Source organism: Nanorana parkeri, unplaced genomic scaffold, assembly GCF_000935625.1.
Source record: "Nanorana parkeri isolate BGI_ZX_2015 unplaced genomic scaffold, ASM93562v1 scaffold1153, whole genome shotgun sequence".
Taxonomy (NCBI): Eukaryota; Metazoa; Chordata; class Amphibia; order Anura; family Dicroglossidae; genus Nanorana; species Nanorana parkeri.
In genome coordinates this window covers 326,478-350,958 of record NW_017307421.1, presented here as the reverse complement: position 1 = coordinate 350,958, position 24,481 = coordinate 326,478, and the positions used below count along the sequence as shown (strand labels likewise).

Sequence of the window (24,481 nt, the reverse complement as noted above, 5' to 3'; positions counted from 1 at the left end):
GCTGCAGCGTCTCAGTATACCGCGAGTATACTGAGCTTAGGGTGACGGGAGGACGCTAGTTTGTGTCCTCCCGTTACCCTAAGGAGAACTATGGGGAAAAGCCCTAACCCCATAGTTCTCCTTTTAAGGCCCATAGTGATTGGCCTGACCTGGATAAAGTATTTGCTCCTCTTAAACGTTTTGCACAGCAATACTCTGGAGTCAGCAGTTCCTAAAGAAGTAAACCATAACTGTTGTGGACCCAGCTATTAACAGGGACAGTTTTAGACTTGCTAAAATAGTTAAGGAAATCACGTTTAAAGACCCAGTGACCTCATAGGCAAGGTTCCCCCTTTACCTGTCAAAGCTCACTCCACCAGATTAGTTAGTGCTCATTGTGTTTTTAGCGTCAGTCAACAGTTTCTCAGATTTGCAGGGCTTCTACTTAGTCTAATTCAGGCTTCGGCTGATGTCGGCTTTAGTTGCGTGGTTCTCCAAGCGGCTCTGTAGGTTCTGTTGAGCTTCTGTTTACATGTGTGTAACGTACTATTGCTGGGATTTGTATGAGAGCTCACGGCTAGGAGGAGACCAGCAGCGTGCGCGGCTTTGGCCTGTTCGGTGGGCGTGGCTTATGCGGCAGCCTGTGCGGTGGACACGTCGGGAGCAGCGTGTGACGCGTGACGTGCGACTCAGGCCGCGTGCGGAGCCCCGAACAGGCTAAGCAATCGATAGCTGACGAATCGACGCTCGAAAACGTTGCCAACGTTTTCAATCGTCGGTTTTAATCGACTTAATCGATTAACTGTTGCAGCTCTACACTAGGCTCTCCTTTGTTCTGCCAGTGTCCAATCTCCTGAAGGCAGGAGCAAAACCCAGTCTATGTAAATACTTTTATTCTATATACTGTATTGTACTCCAAGAAAGGATTTTACAGCTAGCCAAAAATCCTATTTTACAATGCAATATTGTGAGTGGTTACTAAAAGCTGTGTTCTCAAAGCTTTTTATACATTGTACAGTTTTTGGAAAGATAAATAGTGTTGTGTTGGCCTATAGTTTTGCTATGTAGCAGTCAAATTTTGTGTGTGATTTGAGTGACACATTTTTTTATAGATTGTATCACAATGTTTTTAGGTATCTAAGAAAACGGAAGATAGTAATGAAGCTGATCTGATCTCCATTTCATCCATCACAATTCGTGAAGCTCCAGACTCTACTACTGCATCAGCCCAGGAGCCTGTAGACCTGTCCTCAAAGACTGAACCAATAAAGTCTGACCCTAACAGCAAAGGTAGCTTTATAATGAGCGTTAAAAGTGCTCTGCAAATGTTATCGCAGATGCTAACATGCTTTTGTTTTGTGTATTAGCGTGAGCCTTGCCTTGAACGTGCTAAAAGTAGGTGCTGAGTGCAAGGGCCTGTTAACTTGCATCACATTACTATTAGTCCCAATGTTGTGATAAGAAACCAACCCTGAAACACAAGTCGCAAGTATCTTACCAAAGACGACTTGTTGATGCTTTGTTTTACGCACTGTACAGACATTTGGGTAAATGGTTAACCCCAAACATTTAACGGGATCAGAATTCTGGGAACAGCCTGTCCACATATTGTAGTGGTTGGGAGGGAAAAAAATATTTTTTTTTTGTTACAGAAATTCCTGACTGACCACATTTGTTATCTACAACAACTTAGCCAGTATTTTTGGTTCTTTTCTCCATAGTTACACGGGCAATTCTGGACGGCACAACAGCTCAACCAGGAATTACTTCTGTCCCCAATTACCTCATGATTGCATTTTTTTTTTTACAAAAAGGAATTAATATGCTACATGGTTCAGAGGGACCTGCAAAAGTTGCAAACTATTGTGGCATTGCTTAACCACTTTCTGGCCCCAGTATATAAATTATTCTCTGGAGGTTTGCTGTACCGTGATATAGAATTATCCATGTATCACAGCCCTACCATTGCATTTACAGGGAGTTTGATCTAAAATGTTAGTAAATTAGAGTGATTCTAAAATAAGAGAATGATTGCAAAATTGTATCTGGTATTGCTATTAATGCCATGCATAAGACTGAGACACAGTTATGAGGCACTAAAAATATGTCCGATGTACTGCATCAATATAAAGAGACTCAAATTCATCCTGCGCTGCAGCCTTTTCCAGTTACCAAAATGCAACATTTATGGATTTTATGTCGGCCAATTAAAATGAATTGCACATCTACACTATGGAAAATTGTATTCTGAAGGTTTCACCTCCACAAAACCTGTGCATTTAAAACACTCACTGGTGTGAAATGTCCCATATCCATTTGCAGATGTGCCCCATTCATCTGCTAGCTAGATTCTGCTATTGGCTATTGCGCACACCCACTGCCTGTTTACATTTACCTGCCAGCTATCGGCCGCAGCAAGATGTAAACAGAGCATTTAGTTAGCAACTACATACATTTTTAGTGTGCACATGGCTATCAAGCAACTGGCAAAAAAAGAGGACGTCTTTTTTTTTTTTTTTTCTGGTTGCTTGAATGCAGGATAATGAGCAGTTTGTACATATAAAATTTGTCAAACTCTAAGGATGGAGGGGAGGAATTATTGGTCAGGCTTTGCTAGACCCTGCAGTAGAAGACTCCAAGGATATAATTATGAACCCTAATGTGGACTGGTCCTTATGTGTGTAAAGTACATGAGTGAATTCAAAAATAGAAAAGCCATGATGTTTTACAAATCTATCTTGTGTTTTCAGTAATCAACTTTACTTTCGGCATAGACAATGATCCTGGACTGTCATTTGCTGACTTGACAACAGATAATGGGGAATTTGCCTTTGGATCTAAAGGTATGTTACCAGGTTTTCTAGTGTAGGTCATTTTTTGAAGGATTTTCTGCAGACTGTCAGCTTTACACTGGAAGTAATTCAGGCCACTTTCTCCTTTTAAAGGGAACCTTCACCACTAAAATGCTATCACCTAGGAGGCTTGGGAGTCCCCATGTGATAGCAATAAAGTTAATTTTTAAAAATGTTAGGCAGATGTGAAAAATGCTGATCAGTACGAATGCTTTCAGAAATAAAAGTGGTATAGTTTTATTTTTATCGAGTAACAAAATGGAAAGTAAATGAACAGAAGAGAAATCAAATCAATATTTAGTGTGACCACCCTTTGGCTTCAAAACGGCATTAATTCTTCTAGGTACACTTTGCACACAGTTTAAGGAACTCCGCAGGTAGGGTTGTTTCAAACATCTTGGAGAACTTACCAAGATAGTGGCTGCCTCAAATCCTTCGGTCTCTTGTAATCCCAGACAGACTCGATGTTGAGACTCGTTTTTTTTTTTTACACTAAAGATAGTTCTTAATGACATTGGCTGTATGTTTGGCGTTGTCCTGCTGCAGAATAAATTAGGGGCCAATCACACCCCACCCTGATGGCATGATGGTTAAGTATCTGCTTGTATTTCTCAGCATTGAGGGCACCGTTGATCCTAATTTTGTGCATAGTTGAGTAGCTTAGCCTTGTTTCCACGTCGGTGGGATGGCTTTAGTCTGCAATTCTTCCATGAGGACCACTTCTGGCCAGACTTCTCTGGACACTAAATGGGTGTACCTGGGCCCCACTGGTTTCTGCCAGTTCGGTGCTGATGGAACTGCTGGACATCTTTCGATGTGGAAGGAGAGTAAGCATTATGTGTCTTATCTGCTGCATTGTTTTCTTGGCCAGCCACTGCGTTTACGGTCCTTAGCGTTGCCCGTTTCTTTGTGCTTCTTCAAAAGAGCTTGAAAAGCACATCTTACAATTCCAGTCTGTTTTGAAATCTTTGCTTGGGAGAGAGCTTGCTGATGCAGTTTATTTATCAAAGCACTTGTGACAGTTTCAGCCTCTTAGATCATTTTTTTTTTTAAATGTGCAAATCTGTCTTCCAACATGTGCCCCTGTTTTCTTCAGAGCTTGCACTACTTTTCTAACTGCACGTGTTGTGCCCCGGTTTTCTTCAGAGCTTGCACTACTTTTTCAACCATCTTTTTTGCACCTGTTTTCACCTGCACTTGTTCTGGGCTGTCTGAAACTGGAGAATCACCTAAGAAAACAATCGCAACTTAAGAAGTCCCCATGACCACTTCAAGATGCGAGAGTTGAGCTTTTTGCCTGAAGTTAGAAGTCTTCTTTCTTGGAGTCTATTAAACCTCATTTATCAACATTACACTAGCTTGATAAATGTGGTGCAAATATATTCCGTGCAAGTTCAAACACTCGCAATTGATATGATAAATTCCCCCCATGTTTTTGCACTTTTTTTTGCACATGTTTTCATCTGCACTTGTTAAACCTCATTTATCAACAACATTACACTAGCTTGATAAATCTTGTGCAGATATTTTCCGTGCAAGTTCAAACACTCGCAATTGCTTTGATAAATTCCCCCCCTTGTGTCTTGTTGCTGTGCTCAGTCTTGTTATGGTGTTTGGACATGAAACTGTCTTCCACAACCTCACCTTAGTAGCAGAGTTTGGCTGTTCCTCACCCAGTTTTAAGCCTCCTACACAGCTGTTTCTGTTTCAGTAAATGACTGTTTCAACCTACATATGAAATTGATGATCACTAGCACCTGCTTGGTATAATTGGTTAACCGTACACCTGACTCTAATCCTACAAAATCCCTGACTTTGCAAGTATAAATGTGGCCATACACCTTGCAACCATCGCACGGCTTTCGTTGTGCGATGGTTGTAAGGTGATTAAAAGTTCGTACAACCTGCCCATCTTGGACAGGCAGATCATACTTGCGATCATCGCAAGTCCTCCCCGCTGAGCGGAGGGCTTACAGATGATTGCAATGGTGAGCGGGCAGTGTGCGCCTGCACACCACGGCTTTCGTCTTGCGAACGTGCTACCAACCGTACGATTTTCAGCAGGTTTTCTAGCGTGCTCGTAAGACAAAAGTTGTGCGGCCTTACAGTATATGCGGTTGCACGCTGCCCATACACCTTACGATTATCGTACGATCGCAGGATCACCCGCGATTATTGTACGATAATCGTCGGGTGTACGGGCAGCTTAAGAATTGATGCTGGTTTGAAGCCAAACTGTTGTCGCACAAAATATTGATTTAGATTTTTCTTCTGGTCACTTTGCATTTTGTAAATAAAAATAAACAATAAAATTCTATATTTTTGAAAGCATTCTTTACAGCATTTTTTCATCCCTGCCCAAAACTTTTGCTCAGTACTGTATATTGCTTGTGCACTAAATTAACATGAATGTATTTTTAATGAAAATTTGGGTTTGATTAAAAAAAATGCAATTGCCAGCATTTTATTTTACATGGTCCCTGCTTTCAGCAAATCTAATTCTCGGGGTTAAGTAATCCAGTAATCCATGGTAATTTTACCATGTGGGCAACCCCCCACAAAGGGTTAAAACTTCCCCACTGACCCAGAACATACAGGCACTCCTAACCTGGATACATGTTCTGAGTCTGTGACTGAGAAGACATTAAAGCCAGACAATCTGCATGAGAGCCAGGAATTTTGACATTTAGAAGTAGGTCAGTTATTGCATCCTTTTATACGCTACAAAGACATGTTGGAAGGGCAATTGGCGCCTGTCTAAATTGGCCCTCCTATGTGAGTTAGGGCCCTTAGATTGTAAGCTCCTTGAGGCACTGATGTGAAAGTGCACTGTGTTAAATGGTTGGTGCTATATAAATACCTGTAATACATTTCTCCTATAGGTTTATATATAAACTGTACACATGGAAAGCTTTTGCAATGTTTGCAGGTTAAATTAAAAACTCCTCCTAAACCTGGCCCAAGCCATTATCTGCTATGTTAGCCAAAGTTTTTCCTTGCTTTTGGCACAGCTCTGCCTATTACGTTATTACTCCCACAGATGTCAACTTTCAGTGGGATAACACTGGTGCTGCCGTATTCAGCTCTATCGCTTCAAATCGAAAGAGAGAAAAAGGAGGTGATGGCGACGATGAGGAGGTTCACAGTGATGATGTGCACTTTGAGCCCATTGTGTCATTGCCTGAGGTAACATCATTTTTTTTTTTATATAGGGAGCTACTTGCTTATGTCTGAGGTGTTAGAATCCATTCCTGCAGTGTAATGATTTTCATTCTCTGGAACTGAGTGCTTGTTTTTGGTGGTAACAGTTACAGATTTGATGTTAGAATGGTTAACCACCCAGATATTAGTATGTTTTACAGTTACCAAACGTTGATGAATGTATTCTTCATTTGAAGAGTGTTTCCAATTTTTTGAGAGGAAAAAAAAAATCAATCCCCTCGCGGTGATCAAAAATAAGCATTACGGGGATTTTTTTTTTTAAATGTTGCAGATTCCTATCGCTTTCTGTTTTGAAGGAATAAGAGTTTTTCACCATGTCCGTCCAAACTGACCCCTGAATGGGATTGTCTGTGTTCATTATCAGATGGGCTTCCGAAGCTGTAATAATGAAAGGTGCAGTGTCGGCATCCCTTTTAATAGTAATTATCCCTTAGGGCTAGTTCACACCAAGCGCGGAGCAGATCCAGAGCAGGTGCAGACAGTATCAAAACTGCATCCAATGTATTCCTATGGCATTTTTAGCTCCAGTTCACATCGCAGCGTGCAGATCCAGAGCAGGTAGAAAAACTGCAGCAAGCCCTATTTTACCTGCTCTCGATCTGCAAACGCATGCAAATGCCTGGAACGCCCATGTTAAACTAAAAAAAAATATATATATATATATTATAGATATTATTTTTTTTAGCCAAAAACGCATCTAAAAGACTAGCGTGCATGTGCAGAAACCTGACCGGATCTGCTCTGCATTTGTTGTGAACAAGGCCTTAGGGAGTAGCTCACTAAAAATGAAAAGTTGTACTTTTACCTTAGTACAGATTTCTGGGGAAATCAATGACCCAATCATAGAAGCGGGAAGTGACGTTCCTGGGGCCTCCAGGTTGCTATATTGCATTTATTGACAGATTTAGAACATTACAGCTGCTACAGTTTTAAATGGAAAGGTCAATTTTTTTTCCCCCTTAAAGATTATAATTTTTTTTTTTCCCTTTACAAGTAACCCTTTAAGTTTCACAAAGGTGTTGCACCATACCCCAGGTCTGCCATCAGAACTGAGATTTATCAGACCAGGCAACATTATTTTAAAATAGCCAAGTGTGTATATCCATCAGATATAATTGTGCTGCTTTAATCAAATACACATGGTTACCTTGTATACCCTATACAGCCAGGAACTAAATATTTTGTGCTTTCTGATTTTGGTCGTCGCACCCGACTGTTGTATGACTGTGTTTAAATGGTGTATTGTGGAATGGCAAATTGACATTATGGTCAGTCAAGCTGTCTCATGTTTTATCCACCAGGGATTCTCTCGTGTAGTCTATTCTGTTCTGACTTGTCTTTTACAATGGTCTCCTTATTGTATACTTTGTCATTTTTGAAAACCCCCCAAAAATAAATTCTTGGTCATGTCCAGACCTGCTGGCTTAGGACAGTCTTGCCTTTTTCTGTCTTTGATGTTACTGTAATTTCTTTGTCACACATGCAGAAGTTAGATTTTTTTTTAATGCAGAGACTGACTTCTTTTTTGAACAGTTTGTCTTTTTATATACATTTGTGCTCGAAAGTTTGCATACCCTGGAAATGTTGGCATTGATATTTGAAAGTATGACTGACCATGCCAAAAATCTTGTCAAAATTGATGGCAAGATAATTGCAGCATGTTATCGGAAAGAACTGGCAGACCTTATGCATTCTTCTGCACGAAAGCTGCGCATGGGACGCTCGTGGACTTTCCAGCACAACAATGACCCTAAGCACACTATTGAACAGGAATCATTTCATTTTTTTTATTTGTTGCTATGTTTTGTTTTACGATTGTGCCATTCTGTTATGACCTACAGTTGCATATGTATCCCATATAAAATGTGTTTTGCCATCCCACGCATGTTTTCTTTATAAATGGTACATGTATTACAAATTCTCCAAGGTATGCAAACGTTTGAGCACAACTGTTTTTTATATTTTGTGTGTAGTATCTTGTATATATGAATGTTTCTTTGTAGTCATCCAAATTTTATTTGGATCTTTGTCTTTAGGTGGAGGTTAAGTCAGGAGAAGAAGATGAGGAAATACTTTTCAAAGAGAGGACAAAGCTGTATCGCTGGGACAGAGATGCCAATCAGTGGAAGGAGCGAGGTGTAGGAGAAATTAAAATTCTCTTCCACCAGGAGAGAAATTATTACCGCATATTGATGAGACGAGACCAAGTATTAAAAGTGTGCGCAAACCACGTTATCTCAAAAGATATGAAATTAGCTCCTCTAAATACATCCCAAAATTCGTTTGTTTGGATAGCCAATGATTATTCTGGTAAGTTCCTTTTTTACCTTGAAAATTATATTCAGATCTTTATTCAGAATAGCAAGGCCAGTGTTTATCAACGGAATTCCTCATAGAAATTGTGAATTTAGTTTATCAGAAATGCCACTTATCTGTTGCCCTACAAGGATAGATCACTGAACCCAAGAAGCTCTTTGATGTATACCAGTTTGGCACCATTGACGCATTTAAATTCTAACAAACCATGCTCAAGATGTTCCCATGCACGTCTTTCCCACAATCACCATACGCTCTATAGCACCTCACTCCTAATCATACATCAGAGGACCAAGAACTCAAACATTGGTTAACATGTAATTCCAGGGAAGCATAGGTGTTCCAAGTTAAGCTGGCCATACACCATAGTACACTAAACTGCATCTGCAGGGCCACCCATGGATCGAATTTTGGGTCATCCAGCAGGTTTTATTTTATTTATATTTTTGAGCGTTTTGTACGCGCTACAAAACGTTCAGGTGTGAACCAGGGCTTAGAGTGCTGGCTTTGGGTCTTTTATTAAACAGCTACCAAATTTGTTTAAGTATGAATGTTTTGTTGTGTAAACAAGTAGACATCTGCGTCTGAAATAAAGTTTGCTAAAATCCTTAATTAGGGATGTCCCGTTACCACTTTTTCAAGACCAAGTACAAGTACTGTCTCTCATGTACTTGCTAATACCAATTACTGATACTTATTCTTAAAGGGACATGTGACATTTTTTCTGAAACAATGGGCAGTTTCTCACCAGGGCTGCGTGCATTGGAGGTGACAGGTTCTCTTTAAGGTGGCAGGTCACCTTTCCACTTCACTGGATTCAGCTGCTGAGGCAGCTCAATGTAAATACAGCAGGCAGTGGCTGGGAGCAATAGCCAGCCTGCTATTGGATGTTTTAAATTGCAATACCCAATAGCAGGCTGGTTATTGTACCCGCCCATTGCCTGCTGTCAATCAGCAAAGGAGGGAACTGAAGACAAAGCTCTCTATCAGGTCCTCTGCTGATTGAGAGCAGGCAATGGGTGGGTACAATAGCCAGCCTGCTATTGGCTATAACAAATTTAAAATATCCAATAGCAGGCTGGCTATTGTTACAAGTGTCCATTCCTTTTCCACTTGATGAAACTGTTTCCTTTTGGTGATATATCACAGTGTCAGTTGTCTGTGCTCCTTATGTGTTTAATAATAATGCCCTCACCAGACATCCACAGAAGTTTTCCCTCTCAATGAAACAAGAGAAGGTCAGTTCAGAGTCACAGCAGTAGTGTATTTTCCCATCTTGTGCTGGCTACAGCGGTCTGCAAAAGGGACACAGAACTCTACAGCCAGCACCAGCGGGAAGAAGAGACTGTCCGCACAACACTTACCGCCCGCCACGCTGTCACACTTCCGTCTAGAGAGGTCAGAGAGGAGAGGGAGGGGCTATGCAGGTCAATGACCGAAGCTATTTAAAAAAAATTTAAAGGGCGGTAACAGCTCTGTATCGGGGCATTTTCAGGAGTACAAGTACTCCTGAAAATGCCCTGGATCGGGATATTTTATATAACACAGCTAATGTTTCACTTCAAAAAAATGCAAGTTTAAGACAGCATATGACCCCCTAGAAAATCCTGTGCAAAAAAACTTGGCATCAGTACAGCCTTAGGCATATTCCTCCCACCCCGTACCTGTTTGACAACACTATTACCTTCCTGTTTTACATAAGTATATGTGGTGCTGCATTGTGAGATGGAAGTTGGAATTGCCAACTCTTCCTATACCTCAAAGTGGCGGGGTTTCTAGGGGTTCCCTTTCCCTCTTTGGAGACATTTGCAGTAATGATGGTATATCCTTGTACATTTTGGTGCTTAGTATCCAGGAGTTTAATTTCTTACTGTATTGCTGCAAACATGTTAGTTGCTGAACGTGATCAACACAAGTATCCAAGTATTGTCTTCAGTTTAAATGACTAAACACTTGTTTGTTTTTACCCTGCAGATGGAGAAGGCAGTTTTGAGCAATTTGCAGCCAGATTCAAAACCCAGGAGCTGGCGGATTCCTTCCAGAGAAAGTTTGAAGAATGCCAAAATAATCTACAGCAATCTGAAAGTTAAATGAGATGGTTATTAACTATTGTTAATGAGTTTCTAGAACAAATCAGGTTTTTCTCATCTGTTTCTAACCTTTTCATGTAATCAGATTTTAGTCCCTTACAGCTTCATGGTTTTACTGTTGCTGTCTGGAGGCGTGATGTTATCATTGCCACCATTCAGATAGGACACACTGCGGGATCAATTGTATTGGGATATTATTCAATGTGTCAAACATTATAAGCAGTGGAGTAGTGGCATGGTGCGTGGAAGGGATGGCCTCTGTTTCTGCATGGATCAGTCCGAATCAAATGGAGAGTTTCCTATGAAATTGGGAATCTTAATCCGTACAGTAACAGTGATTGAGTATTTAGCTTGTCCATGTTTGAGTGGGCCTTTGTTTGGTTTCACTTATTCTCTAAACTTCTGTTAAACTAAGAGAGGCACTTTTCTTCTTCCTCCAGAATACCTTCTAGTTCTGTTTCTCTCAACAGAATAAAATAAGTGACCGTACATAGATCTACATTTGTGTAAAGAAATTTTGTGCACTTGTAAGAACATAAACTTATTTTTTAAATGTTAGTATTGTAAATAAAGTTGAGTGAAAAGTGTTTTGGTCTTCATGTATTGATATTGATCTGTCATCTGTTTGGTAAGCATCTCCACTACCTAAACTACTACTTTGGTTCTTTTGGTCATACTTGCCATGAAGTCCTTTTCCTGGAGTCCATTGAAAGAAGTCTGAGACAAATGGGTAATGCAGCCACCTACAGAAGGATTGGACACTAACAAACCTTGAGCCAGCCTTATGGTATAACCCCTCCCATGCTTCAGTTTTATAGCAAGTAGTACCAAGAACAATGGCTCTTATGATGGGTACAAAAATCCTATTTTCTCTGTTCCATTGAGGGATACAAGAATTCCAACAAAGTAGGACCCAACAAATCAAAGGGACTGCATGCATCTCAAAGAGCTGCCTGTAATAAGTTACGTCTGAAGTCGGCATCTGCAGAGGCTGAAACATCCACCTGGTAAAACAGAACCAGACCAGGTGGCAGCCTTACATGCCTGTGAAACAGGCCTGATTCCAAAATGCTCAAGACTCACTCGCATCAATGTTGTAGTGAGCTTTCACAGGGAAGGAGGGAACCCTATACTATGAAGATGGAGCTAGATTCCAGAATGTCTTCGTGGACCCATCTGAAATGACAAACTGCCAGCCCTTTTCACAGAAAAGAAAAAACTTCAAAGAGAACTGAACAGCACAAACCATAATCCAGACACTGTAGCGAAATCTCCATCTAATGAACTGGAGCTGAGCACAAGGATGATAAGGAAATGTCCTGATTTTTGACTGTAAGCCTGTGTTGCTCTGTAGACCAAGTCCCCTGTACTGACAGAGCATCCAGCATTGAAGCATGGTGTTTAGTGTTAGGATCTGCCAGAACAAGGAACGAGTTTCTTGCCCAAGGTCAGAACAGACTCATCAAACCAGCACAATAGGGTTAGCCTGTGCCTTGTGGTCAGTCAAACTGCCTACTAGGGAGACAGGTGACTTGTCCCACGTTGGAACAGCGCAAAGATTACCGCTTTGAAGGAAGCTGTCATTAGATGCAGTAGGACTCTGAAGGGCATGAGCCCAAGCCTGAGGAGTCTGCAGTTTCTCTAAGGGGAGAATGACCCAAGTCCCGTTTGTATCCAGGATCAGACATCGGTACTCCTGATGATGCGGTGGGTGCTAATTAAACCTGGACAGCTGGATAGAGAGCTTAAGGCCTGGTTCACACCTGAATGTTTTGTAGCGTGTTCAACACTCGACGAACGCTCTACAAAACGCTCAAACATCTAAATCCCATTGTATTCAACGGGTCTGGTTCACACCTTGCCGTATTTCCGCCCGTCCGAACGCGATACAAAATGGCCTACGCCCAAAGAAGTACATGTACTTCTTTGGGGCGTTTTGGTCTCGTGTTTCCATTGGGATACAGCCAAGTAGCCCTTGGAAACGGGCATTTGTCGTGCGTTTTTTTACCGTGAATCGTGGTAAAAACGCGCGACAAATGCGCATATTCAATACGTCTAGGTGTGAACCCAGCCTAAAACTTGTTGGGTCAAGCAAGGCTGAGGGTGACCAAGTGTCGTTTCAGGCATGCAGTTGGTAGCAAGCACAGGCCTGTGTTCTACGTGCCTCAGGAAAGCAGGAGCAGCAGAAAAGAGATGCTTCCTCTTGCCTGCTGGTGGCTAAGAGAGCATTGAGCATGGTGGAAATTCTTTTTTTTAAAGCAGGAGTTCTACCTCCCGTACGGTCTATCATCACACAGAAAACTTCTGTTGCTGTGTGAGGAGGAAAGTTTCAGTCCAGGAAAATCCAATCCTAACCTAAGGTTCAAATATTAATCCAAACCAGATTGACACAAGTACTATCAAAGGTCAGATTTTTCCTTTGTGATCCTAATCCAAAGACAGCTAGCCTCTCTTTTTTTGGTTTCCTCCTGTGACTCCATAGCCTCTAAATGTGGTTCTATCTGTCCTTCGTTTTGAGTCCTAGATCCGCCTTCTTTAATCCTAAAGTAGTTTCGGCCTTTCATCTCAAACAGAACATTGTTCTTCCATCTCAAGTACATTAAGCAGATGTATTTTTGTTGCCTGAATACAATTTGTGTTGTAAAGGTTTCTTAGCCACTGATTCCATTTGAAAGACTATCTTTCTTACCTTTTTAGATGAGACTGAAAGAGAAAGTCCAAAGCCTGCTACACAGTGACAGGAAACTCTGGTTGTCTCCATAGAAAGATTAGGGACACGCTGAACTTCCTCTCGTTAACATACAATGCTTCCAGATCTTTAACACTTTGTTAGGACAAGAGAGATATGGATATTCAGACCTTACCTGATGCAAGCTTTGAGCAAAAGGTCCTTCAGGCTGCTATTGTATCTGCTGCCAATTTTGCCATGTTGCCTACCCACTCAGCTGGACTGCTTTTAGACATCCCAATCGTATCAGAAAAACAAAGTATCCTGTGTCTGTTAATAAACTATAAACAGAATTTCTGTACTTCTAGTAAAACCTATTTTAGAGTTTAAGAGGCACAGGTTCCACTCCATCTTTGCGATCTACTTCTAAAGCTGGCCATACACCTATAGATTATCTGCAGATTTTCTATGGGGAGATGGAAAAAGTGCAACAGATTCCTCCATCTATGCTAAACTGCGTGGATGGAGGAATCTCCCACTGTGCCTAGTTCCGTATCTTTGCTAGTCAGACCTTCTGGTTGTCAAAATACCTGAACAGTCTGATTGGATGCCGGCATTGTTCAGGTATTTTCAGAGCCAACGGGGCCGACTAGCAAGATACTGACGTTTGGCCCAGTGGGAGATTCCTCCATCCACAGAGTTTAGCATAGATGGAGGAATCTGTTGCACTTTTTCCATCTGACCACTGAAAATCTGCAGATAATCCTATAGGTGTATGGCCAGCTTAAATGCTGCTCTTCTACAAACCTGAAGCATGCAGAGAGTGGGAAGGGCTTTAGTAAACAAGCCTTTGGCTAGCTAGGTAGTGTCCAAATCCTGTAGGCGGCAGTGTAACCCAAACATAGCAAAATACCTGCTGATCCTGAAGCTCTCACCCTCACAAAATTGGGGCTGCATATGTATAAGCGTTCATGTGTTTTGTGCTGATGTGTGCTCCACAACTCACGGGACAGCTCTGGGTTTCATCAACAAGCTGAACCTGGGAGGGCCACCCCCTGATCACGATTCCTGAGATCATTCGCTACAGAACCCTCCCCATCTCTTTCTCCTCTGTGAAAAGATACATTGGGGGAGGGGGAGGAGGAATCTGTTTAAATAAAGTGATATACTGAAATAGCCAAGTGTCTAATCTAGGGCTGTGTTAGTATTAGTGTATGTTAGGTACAATACAAACAGCTTTTTATTTAGTGTCAGGAACAGTGGGTTATATAGGCAAAATAAAAATAATGCACTATTGTATTTGGGCGCTACTACATGAACAAACACACACACACACATATGTGGTATCTGAATATCAGAAGAGTTCATTTTGTGGGGGAACTTTGCTGATGGGTCATGGCAATGGAACAAGATACAGCTAAAGTTGAAAATGTATATATATATATTTACTATTGTGCCCTGCATTTTCTCTGGCATAAAACAGATGTATCAAAATGTACATCCTGCCAAGATCAAAGGGGATTTAGAAAGCTCTCGTAGGTTGCAGATGTCTACAAGTCTGGCATTTGTTTTAAAAACAAAGAAATAATCTACCAATGGTGTACATTCCAAAACAACTGTTCCGCCCAGGAGATGATTCTTTAGACTAAAACACTCAAGAACCCTGAAATTTCACTGGGATCTGTAGGTAACTCTTGCAACAGTTGGCATCCAAGTGCATGCATCTACAATCAGAAAGAGATCTCACGCTTTTAACCTTTATTGGAGGGGGTATTGGGAAAAAGTCTTTACTTGCAGCAACAACAAAAAAACCCACCTCCTGTTAGAACAATTCTAATGAATCAAGGGGTAGACTGGTAAGACCACAGCAACATGACATCATTTCAGGACAACCTCATACCAACTGTGAAGCATGGTGATAGAAATGTTATGGTTTGAGGTTGCTTTAGAATCTAGCCAGGTTGCAGTCATGGAGTCAACATATTAAAGTGTGCTTGATAAGGATGCAAAAGGATGTCCAAAGTTGAAATGGATCTTTTAGCACGATAATAAAAGAATCGTAATAATAAAAAAAGATGGTCGTGGACTGTGAACCCCATTGAAATTATATATAATCAAACTAGCAGATCAGGCAGGAAAACCTACAAACATTTCAAACATTTTGCAACTGAAGGAATTCCTCACGGAGGCATGCTCAATGATTTTACTGAGTGGTGTGCAGTTATGCAAGACGTATACAAGAAGTAATTTCTGCTAAAGGGGGGCAGTGCCAGCTCAGGAGGCCAAGGGGGGGGGGGGGTTTAAACCTTTTCCACAGTACATCTATTGATATTTGTGTTGAATCATTTATTGGAAAGGCAAATAAATGTCTCGTGTTTTTATTCAAATATATCTTTGTATGCAAGCACTGTTTGAATGAAGAAGTTTGCCTGTTTGAATATGTTGTAAAAGTCAATCTCCATGAGTAATTACCTTCTCACACGAGGGTGTATGCGTGCGCGCAAATTGATCTGCAAACTACAATAATACTAGATTTTAAAAAATTGATATCTTATCTGGTGTGTGTGAACTTCCAATGCCGTATCACTAGATGAGCGCTTACACTGCACCAAAGGCAAATGTTGAAAGCTCAGTACTAGGTGATTATGAGATCCCTTTCTGTCATACAAGATATATTTGGATATATGTAAATCGATATTTTGAGCCCAGCAATGACATTCAGAACCATGACATTTGACAATTACTCTCTATTTAGCATAACAGTTTTATTTTTTAAATATCATGCTCGGTCAAGATGAAGTTTCCCCATACTTTTTTGGTTTCTACATTGGGCCCTTTATTTTTAGTATGTAGACTGACAAGTAGCCATCTCCAATTTGTTTGATGTCATATCTTACAACAAATGTACAAAAAAAACAAAACAAAATAAAAACAACAGAATCATAAAACTCAGTCCTCGTCTGAGTCAGTGTCTTTCTTTGTGGCAATGGAACTTCTAATGGAAGTCATGAGCTGGTCCTGGATTTGTTGTCGGGGGTTTTCTTCAAGATCTGTCTTTATAGCACCAGATTCAGAAAGTTTCCATTCCAATTCTGTGGAATCAGATGTCACACCATTAGGATACCCATATTAAGTACTGCAAACATCTATGTACCAATTGTACACGAAGAAAAAGATGGCTTAAAGTGTATGCCTCAGTGAAATAAAAACAAAACCATGTGCAGTACATGCATATTTGCCCATGTTTTGGCTCTGTGAAAGTATTAAAGTTGTGCTCTCAGTGTAAAAGCTTTCATTTAGAAATAGTCCTCAATAGTCACAAAGTATATAAATCCTCTTTGTGAGCACCTAGTGCCTTTGAGAACCTAGATGTTACCTTGTAAAAGATGCAGTGACATCATCACTGTGCTGTACCTATCCTGTGCAGAAAGCAGAGCTGTGTGAGGGACCCAGCAGGTCCACCTACTATAGGCTGCCTGCAATAAACTAAAGGAGGAGGCGGAGACAAGACCAGTCACCCTGGACAAAAAGAGCAGCAGTGACCAGTTTTAATATAGGAAGCTACTGCACAGATCTGGAAGAAATGCACAAAACACATCAAGATTCAAGTGAGAATACACACGACTCTTGTATTTAGCCAATATATCCTTATCCTGGAGTTCAGATTTAAATACAGAAAAATTCCTGGTAAATCTCCCAACAATCCAATGTTCTCTTTGAGCCGACAATGCTGCCTCTACTGCAATGAAATCTGCAAGCAGTTGTTTCATCCCTGAGTTATCCCCTGCATAAGACCTCGACCTTATGTTTTAGAGATGAGAGAAGGAGGTGTTCTGTAGTACTGCGGAGGAGAGGTAGGGCTGACAACACTGCTTGGGACTTCAGTACAGTAGAGGGACTGTTATTCCCTTCAAACAGTAATTTAGTAGCACAGTGGATTTCTGGCAGATCAACAGGTATTTTTCTGTGCTTGACACATTGATAAATGGCTGCATCATGGGGAGATGTGCATGTATTGCAGAGAATACTATATTTCTGTATTATTGTGCCTAGACATACACTTTAAGAGTCTCTACTTCCAGCAGACTGCAAAATATTTCCTCTAATCATTTTTTTTTTACTAGTTGCTATAGCGTGGATAAATTACACACACACACACACACACACACACACACACACACACACAACATAAAACCATAAACCTGAGTGAGCTTACAATCTGGTGTCCCCAACATCAGCATATAAATATATAAACAAAAGACATCTAAGGCCAAATCAGTTTAGAAGCCAGTGAATATTCTATGATGATTGTATGTACACACGTGACCATCTGCTATTTACTTACCATCCTGTGTCAGTTTCATGCCACCAAACACTAAAGGTCCAATGAACTGGGCACGAATTTCACCACCCTGATAAACAAAGATGGTGGGTAGGTTCTTGTCAGGATAGTTTGGTATACATGTTGTGGAAATGGCTTTGATAAACTTGACATCTTTAAACTTTCTTGCAAGGATGGCTAAGTGCTGGTTTATTAAACTGCAAAGTGGAATTCTGGAGATAGAACGGGGAAAAAAAATTAATATATATGTTAAGTGGGAGAGTTATTTGAACAGTCGGAAATAGATCAATAGAGCAAGAGGGGCCAAATGGCAGATTCAATCAATAGACACAAACGTAGATAGTTTGGGGTTTCAAGTGGCACTCATTGCACACAGAATTAGCAACGTCTAAAATATTTCACTTTACAAAGCATTAAAACCATACAATAACGTTTTTTTTTATAAAAACCACAACATATCCCCCCAAAAGTACACCTCCCGCATCCACCGAGTCTATAGTTAGATCAGATCATTGATACAGGAGACCCGTTTCCAACAGTAATAGATCATATATAGTCAAAATAATATGAATTGTTCTCATCAGTGGTATGCTTTCTTCCAAACATGTTTAGCTGATTGCTTCTTCAGGGGTTGAGGTGAAAATATTTTATGGGGTGTCTATGGTCAGTAGCGATTCCTCAGTGTAGAGGGTGGGGGGGAACTTAACCTCCACTCCCCTACATACTGAATAAGCCTGGTGGGACCACATGGAGAGAAGGCAATCTAGGGCTTTGTGGGACATCACACTGTAGTGCGCCAATCTCCAATATTCTGTTGATGCAACTAAGCACCCAATCGGTAGATTAATCTCCCTCTTAAAAATCAATGGGGGTACATATATGCAGTCCCTTAACTCCAGAGACCAACTGGTAAACAAATCTCCTCCCTACAAAGGCCATCCAAATAGACCGCTCCTCAGCTCACCGCCCAGCCCTAGATTCAATCAATATACAAAGAAGGATTATGTGTACAGAGCCAAATTAAAGAGAACATCACAATTCTTCAATACGTTTCCTGTGTATAAATATTTTGCAGTTATTCAGAATACATCAGCTCCTGTTACCACGGTGGAGGTAACAGTCTGCTATGTGGGGCTTCTGGCAAAAACTGATGTCCAAGAGTTTAGGTTTTTCATCAACAATATATTCATACACCAATTAGAAATGGTACCCAAATGCAGAAATACTAAAAGAAGGTCGTTACATGTGTCTGAAGTTATTCTTTAACATAACAGTGAGTACATCAAAAAAATCTTCATAGTGTTTCTATAACTAAGACACAGCAGATGTTTTGATGCTTTTATAAAAACGGCCACAAGGATGACCGGTGGATAACACATACCCTTGTTTGTAAAGGTGCAAGATCACCCAAAGGTCTTTTCCAGCCTTTGTCACTTCCTGCACATAGTCCTGCCCAGAAATTTCCAGAACTTCCCCAAATGTATTCTTTATCTGTGACGCTTGCCATTGAGCCAGTCTCTGTCGTCTACAAAAGACAAACACATACCAACAAATGTAGAAATGCATGTTTTCCAAATCATAAAATAGCTTCTATTGATGCATGAAATATTGCCACTGGTTGTACAGGAACATTCTACCTACAGCAGACCATGAGGAAGGATACACAACAGTATTATCAACTGACACAAAGAGTAAGGGGTCATTCACACGTGCCTGTCTGCTATAATGTAGTGTTTTAGTGGACAGACAGAATACAAAGCTTTCAACGTGAAGATCCCAGTGAATCATTGCAAGCGTCTTTCAAAGATGGGCAGAAACCTTCTTTAGATTTACCATTTGGCACTTACCCAGTGTAAGATAATGTCCTACCTGCATAAATATTAGTCTGGCAGTATATTGGTGAACATCCTGTCATCAGCCTTTTCTCCTTCGAGTGGGTCCCTATTGTTTCCTCTGATACAGAGAAAAGTTTTACATTACTATCAATGTGCCGCTGTGGCTGTTGGAGGTGGTTGGGGTAGACAGAGAGCTCTCCGTCTGCCATAGGCATAGGAAACAAACATGCAATTTGGAGCTCTGGGTTTTCCCCAAGAAAAATTCTTACCATGTTAGGTGAAATGGTTCTTCCAACAGATACAAGTTGGCAACCTCTCCCCGAGTCCATGAATGTCTGCTCTAATTCAACAGGCCTGGCCAGATGGCGCTATGATTATGAAATGTCTGTGTGTATCTGCATAGTACAGTCTGCTGATTGTAGTATAATGTTGGGGCCAGATATCCTCTCATGTAGAGAAGAAAGGAAAAAGGAACGGTTAGCTATGTGGCTTAAATAGGCTGACCACTTCCTGAATTCTAAGAGTACCTAACAACGGCTCACACTGCATGAAATAACCTCAACGCAGGAGGCAAGTGTGGATGTAGCCCAAGAAAAGATGAAAAATTCTGACTGGTTGCTATGGGCACCACTATCACCAATACCTATTGGTTGTGTATTAGTATTATTAGTGTATTACCAATGTGTTTGTGTATTAGTAGCAACTCCTCACCTATACATTTCTATAGCTCGCTCATCCTCCTCATTAAACTCATCTTCATTCTCTTCTAGCTCTTCGAGTGTCATATCCTCATATGTTTTAACTGAAATACAAAAAAACACATACAGGGACATATATCTAGATTATTAGGATGCAAATCAGGCTGCTGGTCAGTTAGCAAAGCCTGTGTAACATATTCACTGTGTATTCGACTCCGGCACCTAGAATCCCAAGCAGTCAGCAGAGACAGTTTTGCACAGGTCTGTGACAGAACCATCACTTGAAATTAGGCAGATTTTCACTCCAGACAGAAAACACAAGATGTGGTTTGGGGGGGGAGAGATTTATTTTGTCACAATGCTACTTTAGATCTGCTGAGAGGGAATTTATGAAGATGAAACATAATCGGTGTCTCATAATCTGTCTCACTGCGCCTTACTGTGCGACAGAATTGATGCATGTTTTCCATAGTTTTAGATAGAGTAGGGAAGGGTAAAACGGTAACCCCTGCCATGTTATTGTTTTGCCATCTGTGAACCATTGGGGAAATCTCCCTTCTTATCCTGTCCCAGAGACACAACAGGAAGTGAATGATATCTACCAAAGCGAGGGAAATTCCACTCTTAGACCGTCGTTGCTGGAACAGGTGTCCCCATTGGAAGATTTCCCTCTACTTCGGGGACAGCAGGGACAATAGTCACAGGACAAATAGGGGTCTATTCACAAAAGGTTAAAGAGTTTGGAGAAGGCAGGAGAAGTGAACAATCTAGGACCCCAATGGGGACACAGACAGCATTAAAACTTAACTGAAGGATTAAACTTTCCTAATCCAACTGGAGAAAAAAAGGGGTTACTAGAAATACACTTTAAAGTGAACCTGTAAAGACAGATAGCTGGAGGCAGCCATTGCTGTGCTCTCCTTATATTGCTACTTACCAAGCAGTAATACTAATTCAATGACTTCAGTACCTTTTGAATCACAGCCCTGTAACAAGCATTCAGGTCAGGGGTACAGACTTGGCTTGTTGCAGGTTTCCTTCAAGCCAGTAACTCTGAATATACTGCTGTCAGGGAAAGCCTTGCATCTAGTATTTTCAGGAGGACAGCAATAAAAACCTCTATTCCTGCCTCCTTTGAAAGGGAAAGTAAGATATATTCACAAAGGATGAAGCTGAAAGGTCTGAACCCTGACCAAGACACATACTAATGACAACCTCAGCTGACCTATACAGAGGGGTTCAATTCAGTCTCCAAAATGTTACCACGACAATGGGAAAGAGGAGCCTGGGAATGTAGATGTTGTAAAACCCTTTAAACTGGCCATACAGTTTAAAGGGCCCTACTGACTCGGATGAAATTCAAACAGTTTGTGGCCCTGTTGACGTCCCTGGACTAAAAAAAAAGATTTTTCAATGAACCTTTGTTGAAAGAGTCTGAAAATCCTCTGCTGAGCAGTGACTGCAGCCGCGGTCACCGTTCAGGGACTATGACAGCTACACACCAACTGCTGTTAGAACACCATAGCCGGGCAGGGAAGAGTGCCCCATCCCAGGGCTGAACAAGAAAAAGCCAATAGTGTATGGCCAGCTTTAGCGAAGGTGATGAAATCTGCTGATTGCTCTCCCCTTTCACATAAAAATCTTCTTACCCACTGACTGCTGCATCAATATCCCTTCTTCTTCCTCTTCATCCTCCTTTGGTACCTCTTTGGGAGGTATGATACCTTTTTTTCGCAGGATGTCATTCCACTCTGTGTCAGCATTTGGGTCCTGAAATCAGACGGGCAATCGTATACAGTATATGATAACGGATTTAGGATGGACAATACCCAGACTATAAATACGGCTGTAATGTATATGATACAAGCTTTTAAAGTGACACGAAATTCAGAAGTAAAATCTTAAAAATACATTCAACTCTCTTAACTATTAATAAAAAAAATTTATCTTATTTGTGTATCACTCAGCTGTATATTCTCAAATCATCTCTGAATTGGTGCCGGCACTGTCCTTCATTCTGGAGAGTGGCTACTTTTCTTCCCCATGGTCCCTGTGTGTGTTGTAAAGTATTCACTGCTCCAAGCTTGCTCCCGTGATGGACTACAATCTCACATTTAGTTTACTAATTTGTATTGAGATTGTAGTCCATCACAGGAGTGAGCTTGGAGCGGTGACTACTTTACAACACACACAGGGACTATGGGGAAGAAACGTTGCCACCCTCCAGAAGGAAGGACAGTGTCAGCACCTATTCAGAGATGATTTGAGGATCTAAAGCCGAGTGATACACAAATAAGATACATTTTTATTAACAGCTAAGGTCCTTGAATGTATTTTTAAGATTTAACTCCTGAGTTCAGCGTCACTTTGAAATAGGTACGGTGAGGTGTTTGTTAGAAAAAGTCACCAAGCACAGGCTATACAGCAGAGCCACCTGTGAGGTACATAATACTGTATTCACCTGACATTAAGGGCTCATTCGTACCATGTGCGGTGACTGCACCTGACCAATGCCAGTTACCACAATGGCACATAGGAAACCTTTGTTTTCTGTGTGTCCTCTTTACACCACAGTGCTGCCTTAAGGTGGGTCGCAGTGCGGTGCGAAAAAATGTGGCCAAGTTGCATTTTTCGGTAATTCACCTCACTGAACCACTGATGTGCTGCCGTGAATACAAATGAATGAAATGTCACATTTCAATTATGTTTACAATAAACAAAAATAAAGGTAACAACAAGCAAGAAACAAAGCCCTCCCCCCCACCAGCTTATAATGGACACCGTACCCCAAAACGGGCCTTATGAGCATAAGAGCTGATGTGAGGAGCCCTATGACAAACCCTTTACAAATGTTCTTGAACATATTCAAGTGATTTTATGTGGAGAGGGAGAGAGCAGTGTAGGAGCAGAACCTTTTACTATTAGATCTAATGGATTGTAACATCTTCACAGAATCCATTCAGGGTGGAGCGTGTTGACACATAAGTCTGCTGTGATCCCGCTCTAGACGATTTTCACATTTAATCGTGTTTATGATTTTAAGACTGTACTTAATATAAGACTAGATGAGTACTCTATATACACCTCTATGTTAATCTCTATGTACTCTATGATAATATAAGACTGTGCATGTAACTGTATATCAATGGTTACAGTCAAATATAGAAGTGCTCCGGGAATAGATATTTTGTTATAATGACTGACATAATTATAGGATTGCGGTCTTCTTTATTCTCTTAAGAAGAGGACATTTGGTTTATGAAATGGGTTCACCATCCATTGTCCATGTCTGGACAGTATGTTGCATACTGAACTAACAGGGTTATTCACAAAAGGGTGACGAGTTTGGAGAAGGCAGCAATCTAGGACAACATAGCTGAACTGGAAAGTGAGCTGAATTGGCTATGTTGTCCTAGATTGGTCACTTCTCCTGCCTTCTCCAAACCCTTCACCCTTTTGTGACTAACCCTGTAAATATAATTGATGGTAGCAGCCATGTTTGTGGAATGATGGGGAACATATGTGGAGCATATAACCCAATACAAGTGTTCACTGAACAAGGCCAAGCGGAGACATGTATGATCAGAGTAGTGTGTACCGGGTGGAGGGTCCAGGGGTTAGGATTTTCCTGTGACTCACCTGCATTTTGTGTAGTTGTGGGTACAATCACAGCACAGCTTCTCCCTGCGGAAACCCAATGATTATACACGTCAGTGAACGTTCTTTCTTCTGTTACATTGGTTAGAATATGTTTCACACATTACCTTGAATACGCCAGCAGCTCAAACACACAGCGAGAGCATGGGGGAAGTTATTTCTTGTCACACCAGACACCACTTCCTCCCCGTTCCCATCTCCTTATTAGGAAACACATGCCACAAGGCCGTATACAGAGTGTGTGACGGGAGCAGCTGGGCTGTGCCCATATGTTCCATCAACAAAGGCATCCCCGGCATACCTTTATACATGTAGGCTCTTTACTTCCCCTGGAGGCATCCTGGCATACCTTTAGATGTGGACACTTGTTGTTCCCCTACTACAGGGACCCATTTACACTGGTTCACACTAAAGCCATGGTATCCGTGCATTTAGAGCAGGCTTTCACACAGCGCACGGCACCTGGGGCAATACATTCACGTACTAGCGTGCCTTGCAGTATACAAAATGCATGCAGTAATTTTTTTCACTGCATCCCACCATAACATTTGCTATTGCAGTTCCATGCTTGGCAGAGAAGTGCACCACATGCTCACCGGGTGGTGTGTTCGGGTGACATTCATAATGAATGGTAGAGCAACACATCAACGCACCTAGCATGCCGTGCATTGTGCTACACGATAGTGTGCGCTAAACGCACAGCTACCATGCCTTTAGTGCAACACTATAGTGTAAATCAGCCCTTTGCTGTCCTTGTGCGTTGCGTCTTGTGTAAGGGCAACCTATTCATTTTGCATGGGCTGCCAATGCAGCAGAATGTGG

General features: G+C 41.2%; 2 protein-coding genes across 2 annotated transcripts in view; one reads left to right on the top strand and one right to left on the bottom strand.

The window, feature by feature from the left end:
* Nucleotides 1–11,048, top strand: part of LOC108796698 (E3 SUMO-protein ligase RanBP2-like) — a 70,595-nt gene extending 59,547 nt beyond the window's left edge. Inside the window, exons 26-30 of the mRNA XM_018568198.1 lie at nucleotides 1,113–1,269; nucleotides 2,730–2,822; nucleotides 5,872–6,017; nucleotides 8,090–8,363; nucleotides 10,344–11,048. Coding sequence (XP_018423700.1) covers nucleotides 1,113–1,269; nucleotides 2,730–2,822; nucleotides 5,872–6,017; nucleotides 8,090–8,363; nucleotides 10,344–10,459 — 786 coding nt within the window. The 3' untranslated portion in view covers nucleotides 10,460–11,048. The remainder of the gene's footprint in view (nucleotides 1–1,112; nucleotides 1,270–2,729; nucleotides 2,823–5,871; nucleotides 6,018–8,089; nucleotides 8,364–10,343) is intronic.
* Nucleotides 11,049–15,951: 4,903 nt separating this feature from the next.
* PDCL3 (phosducin like 3) lies at nucleotides 15,952–23,916 on the bottom strand. Its single transcript, XM_018568196.1, has 7 exons — nucleotides 23,767–23,916; nucleotides 23,642–23,686; nucleotides 21,652–21,772; nucleotides 20,016–20,106; nucleotides 18,851–18,994; nucleotides 17,473–17,681; nucleotides 15,952–16,219 (listed from the first exon to the last, which is right to left on the bottom strand). Exons 2-7 carry the CDS (start codon nucleotides 23,645–23,647, stop codon nucleotides 16,077–16,079), a joined length of 714 nt encoding a protein of 237 aa, XP_018423698.1. The 5' UTR covers nucleotides 23,648–23,686; nucleotides 23,767–23,916; the 3' UTR covers nucleotides 15,952–16,076.
* Nucleotides 23,917–24,481: the final 565 nt, after the last annotated feature.

Excerpts from the sequence above, each read along its gene's own strand:
- PDCL3 (XM_018568196.1), bottom strand. Across the intron at positions 18,995-20,015 it reads CGAGCTATAGAAATGTATAG|ACGACAGAGACTGGCTCAAT; the intron begins GTGAGGAGTTGC and ends TGTCTTTTGTAG. Across the intron at positions 17,682-18,850 it reads TTGCACCTTTACAAACAAGG|AATTCCACTTTGCAGTTTAA; the intron begins GTATGTGTTATC and ends TTCTATCTCCAG.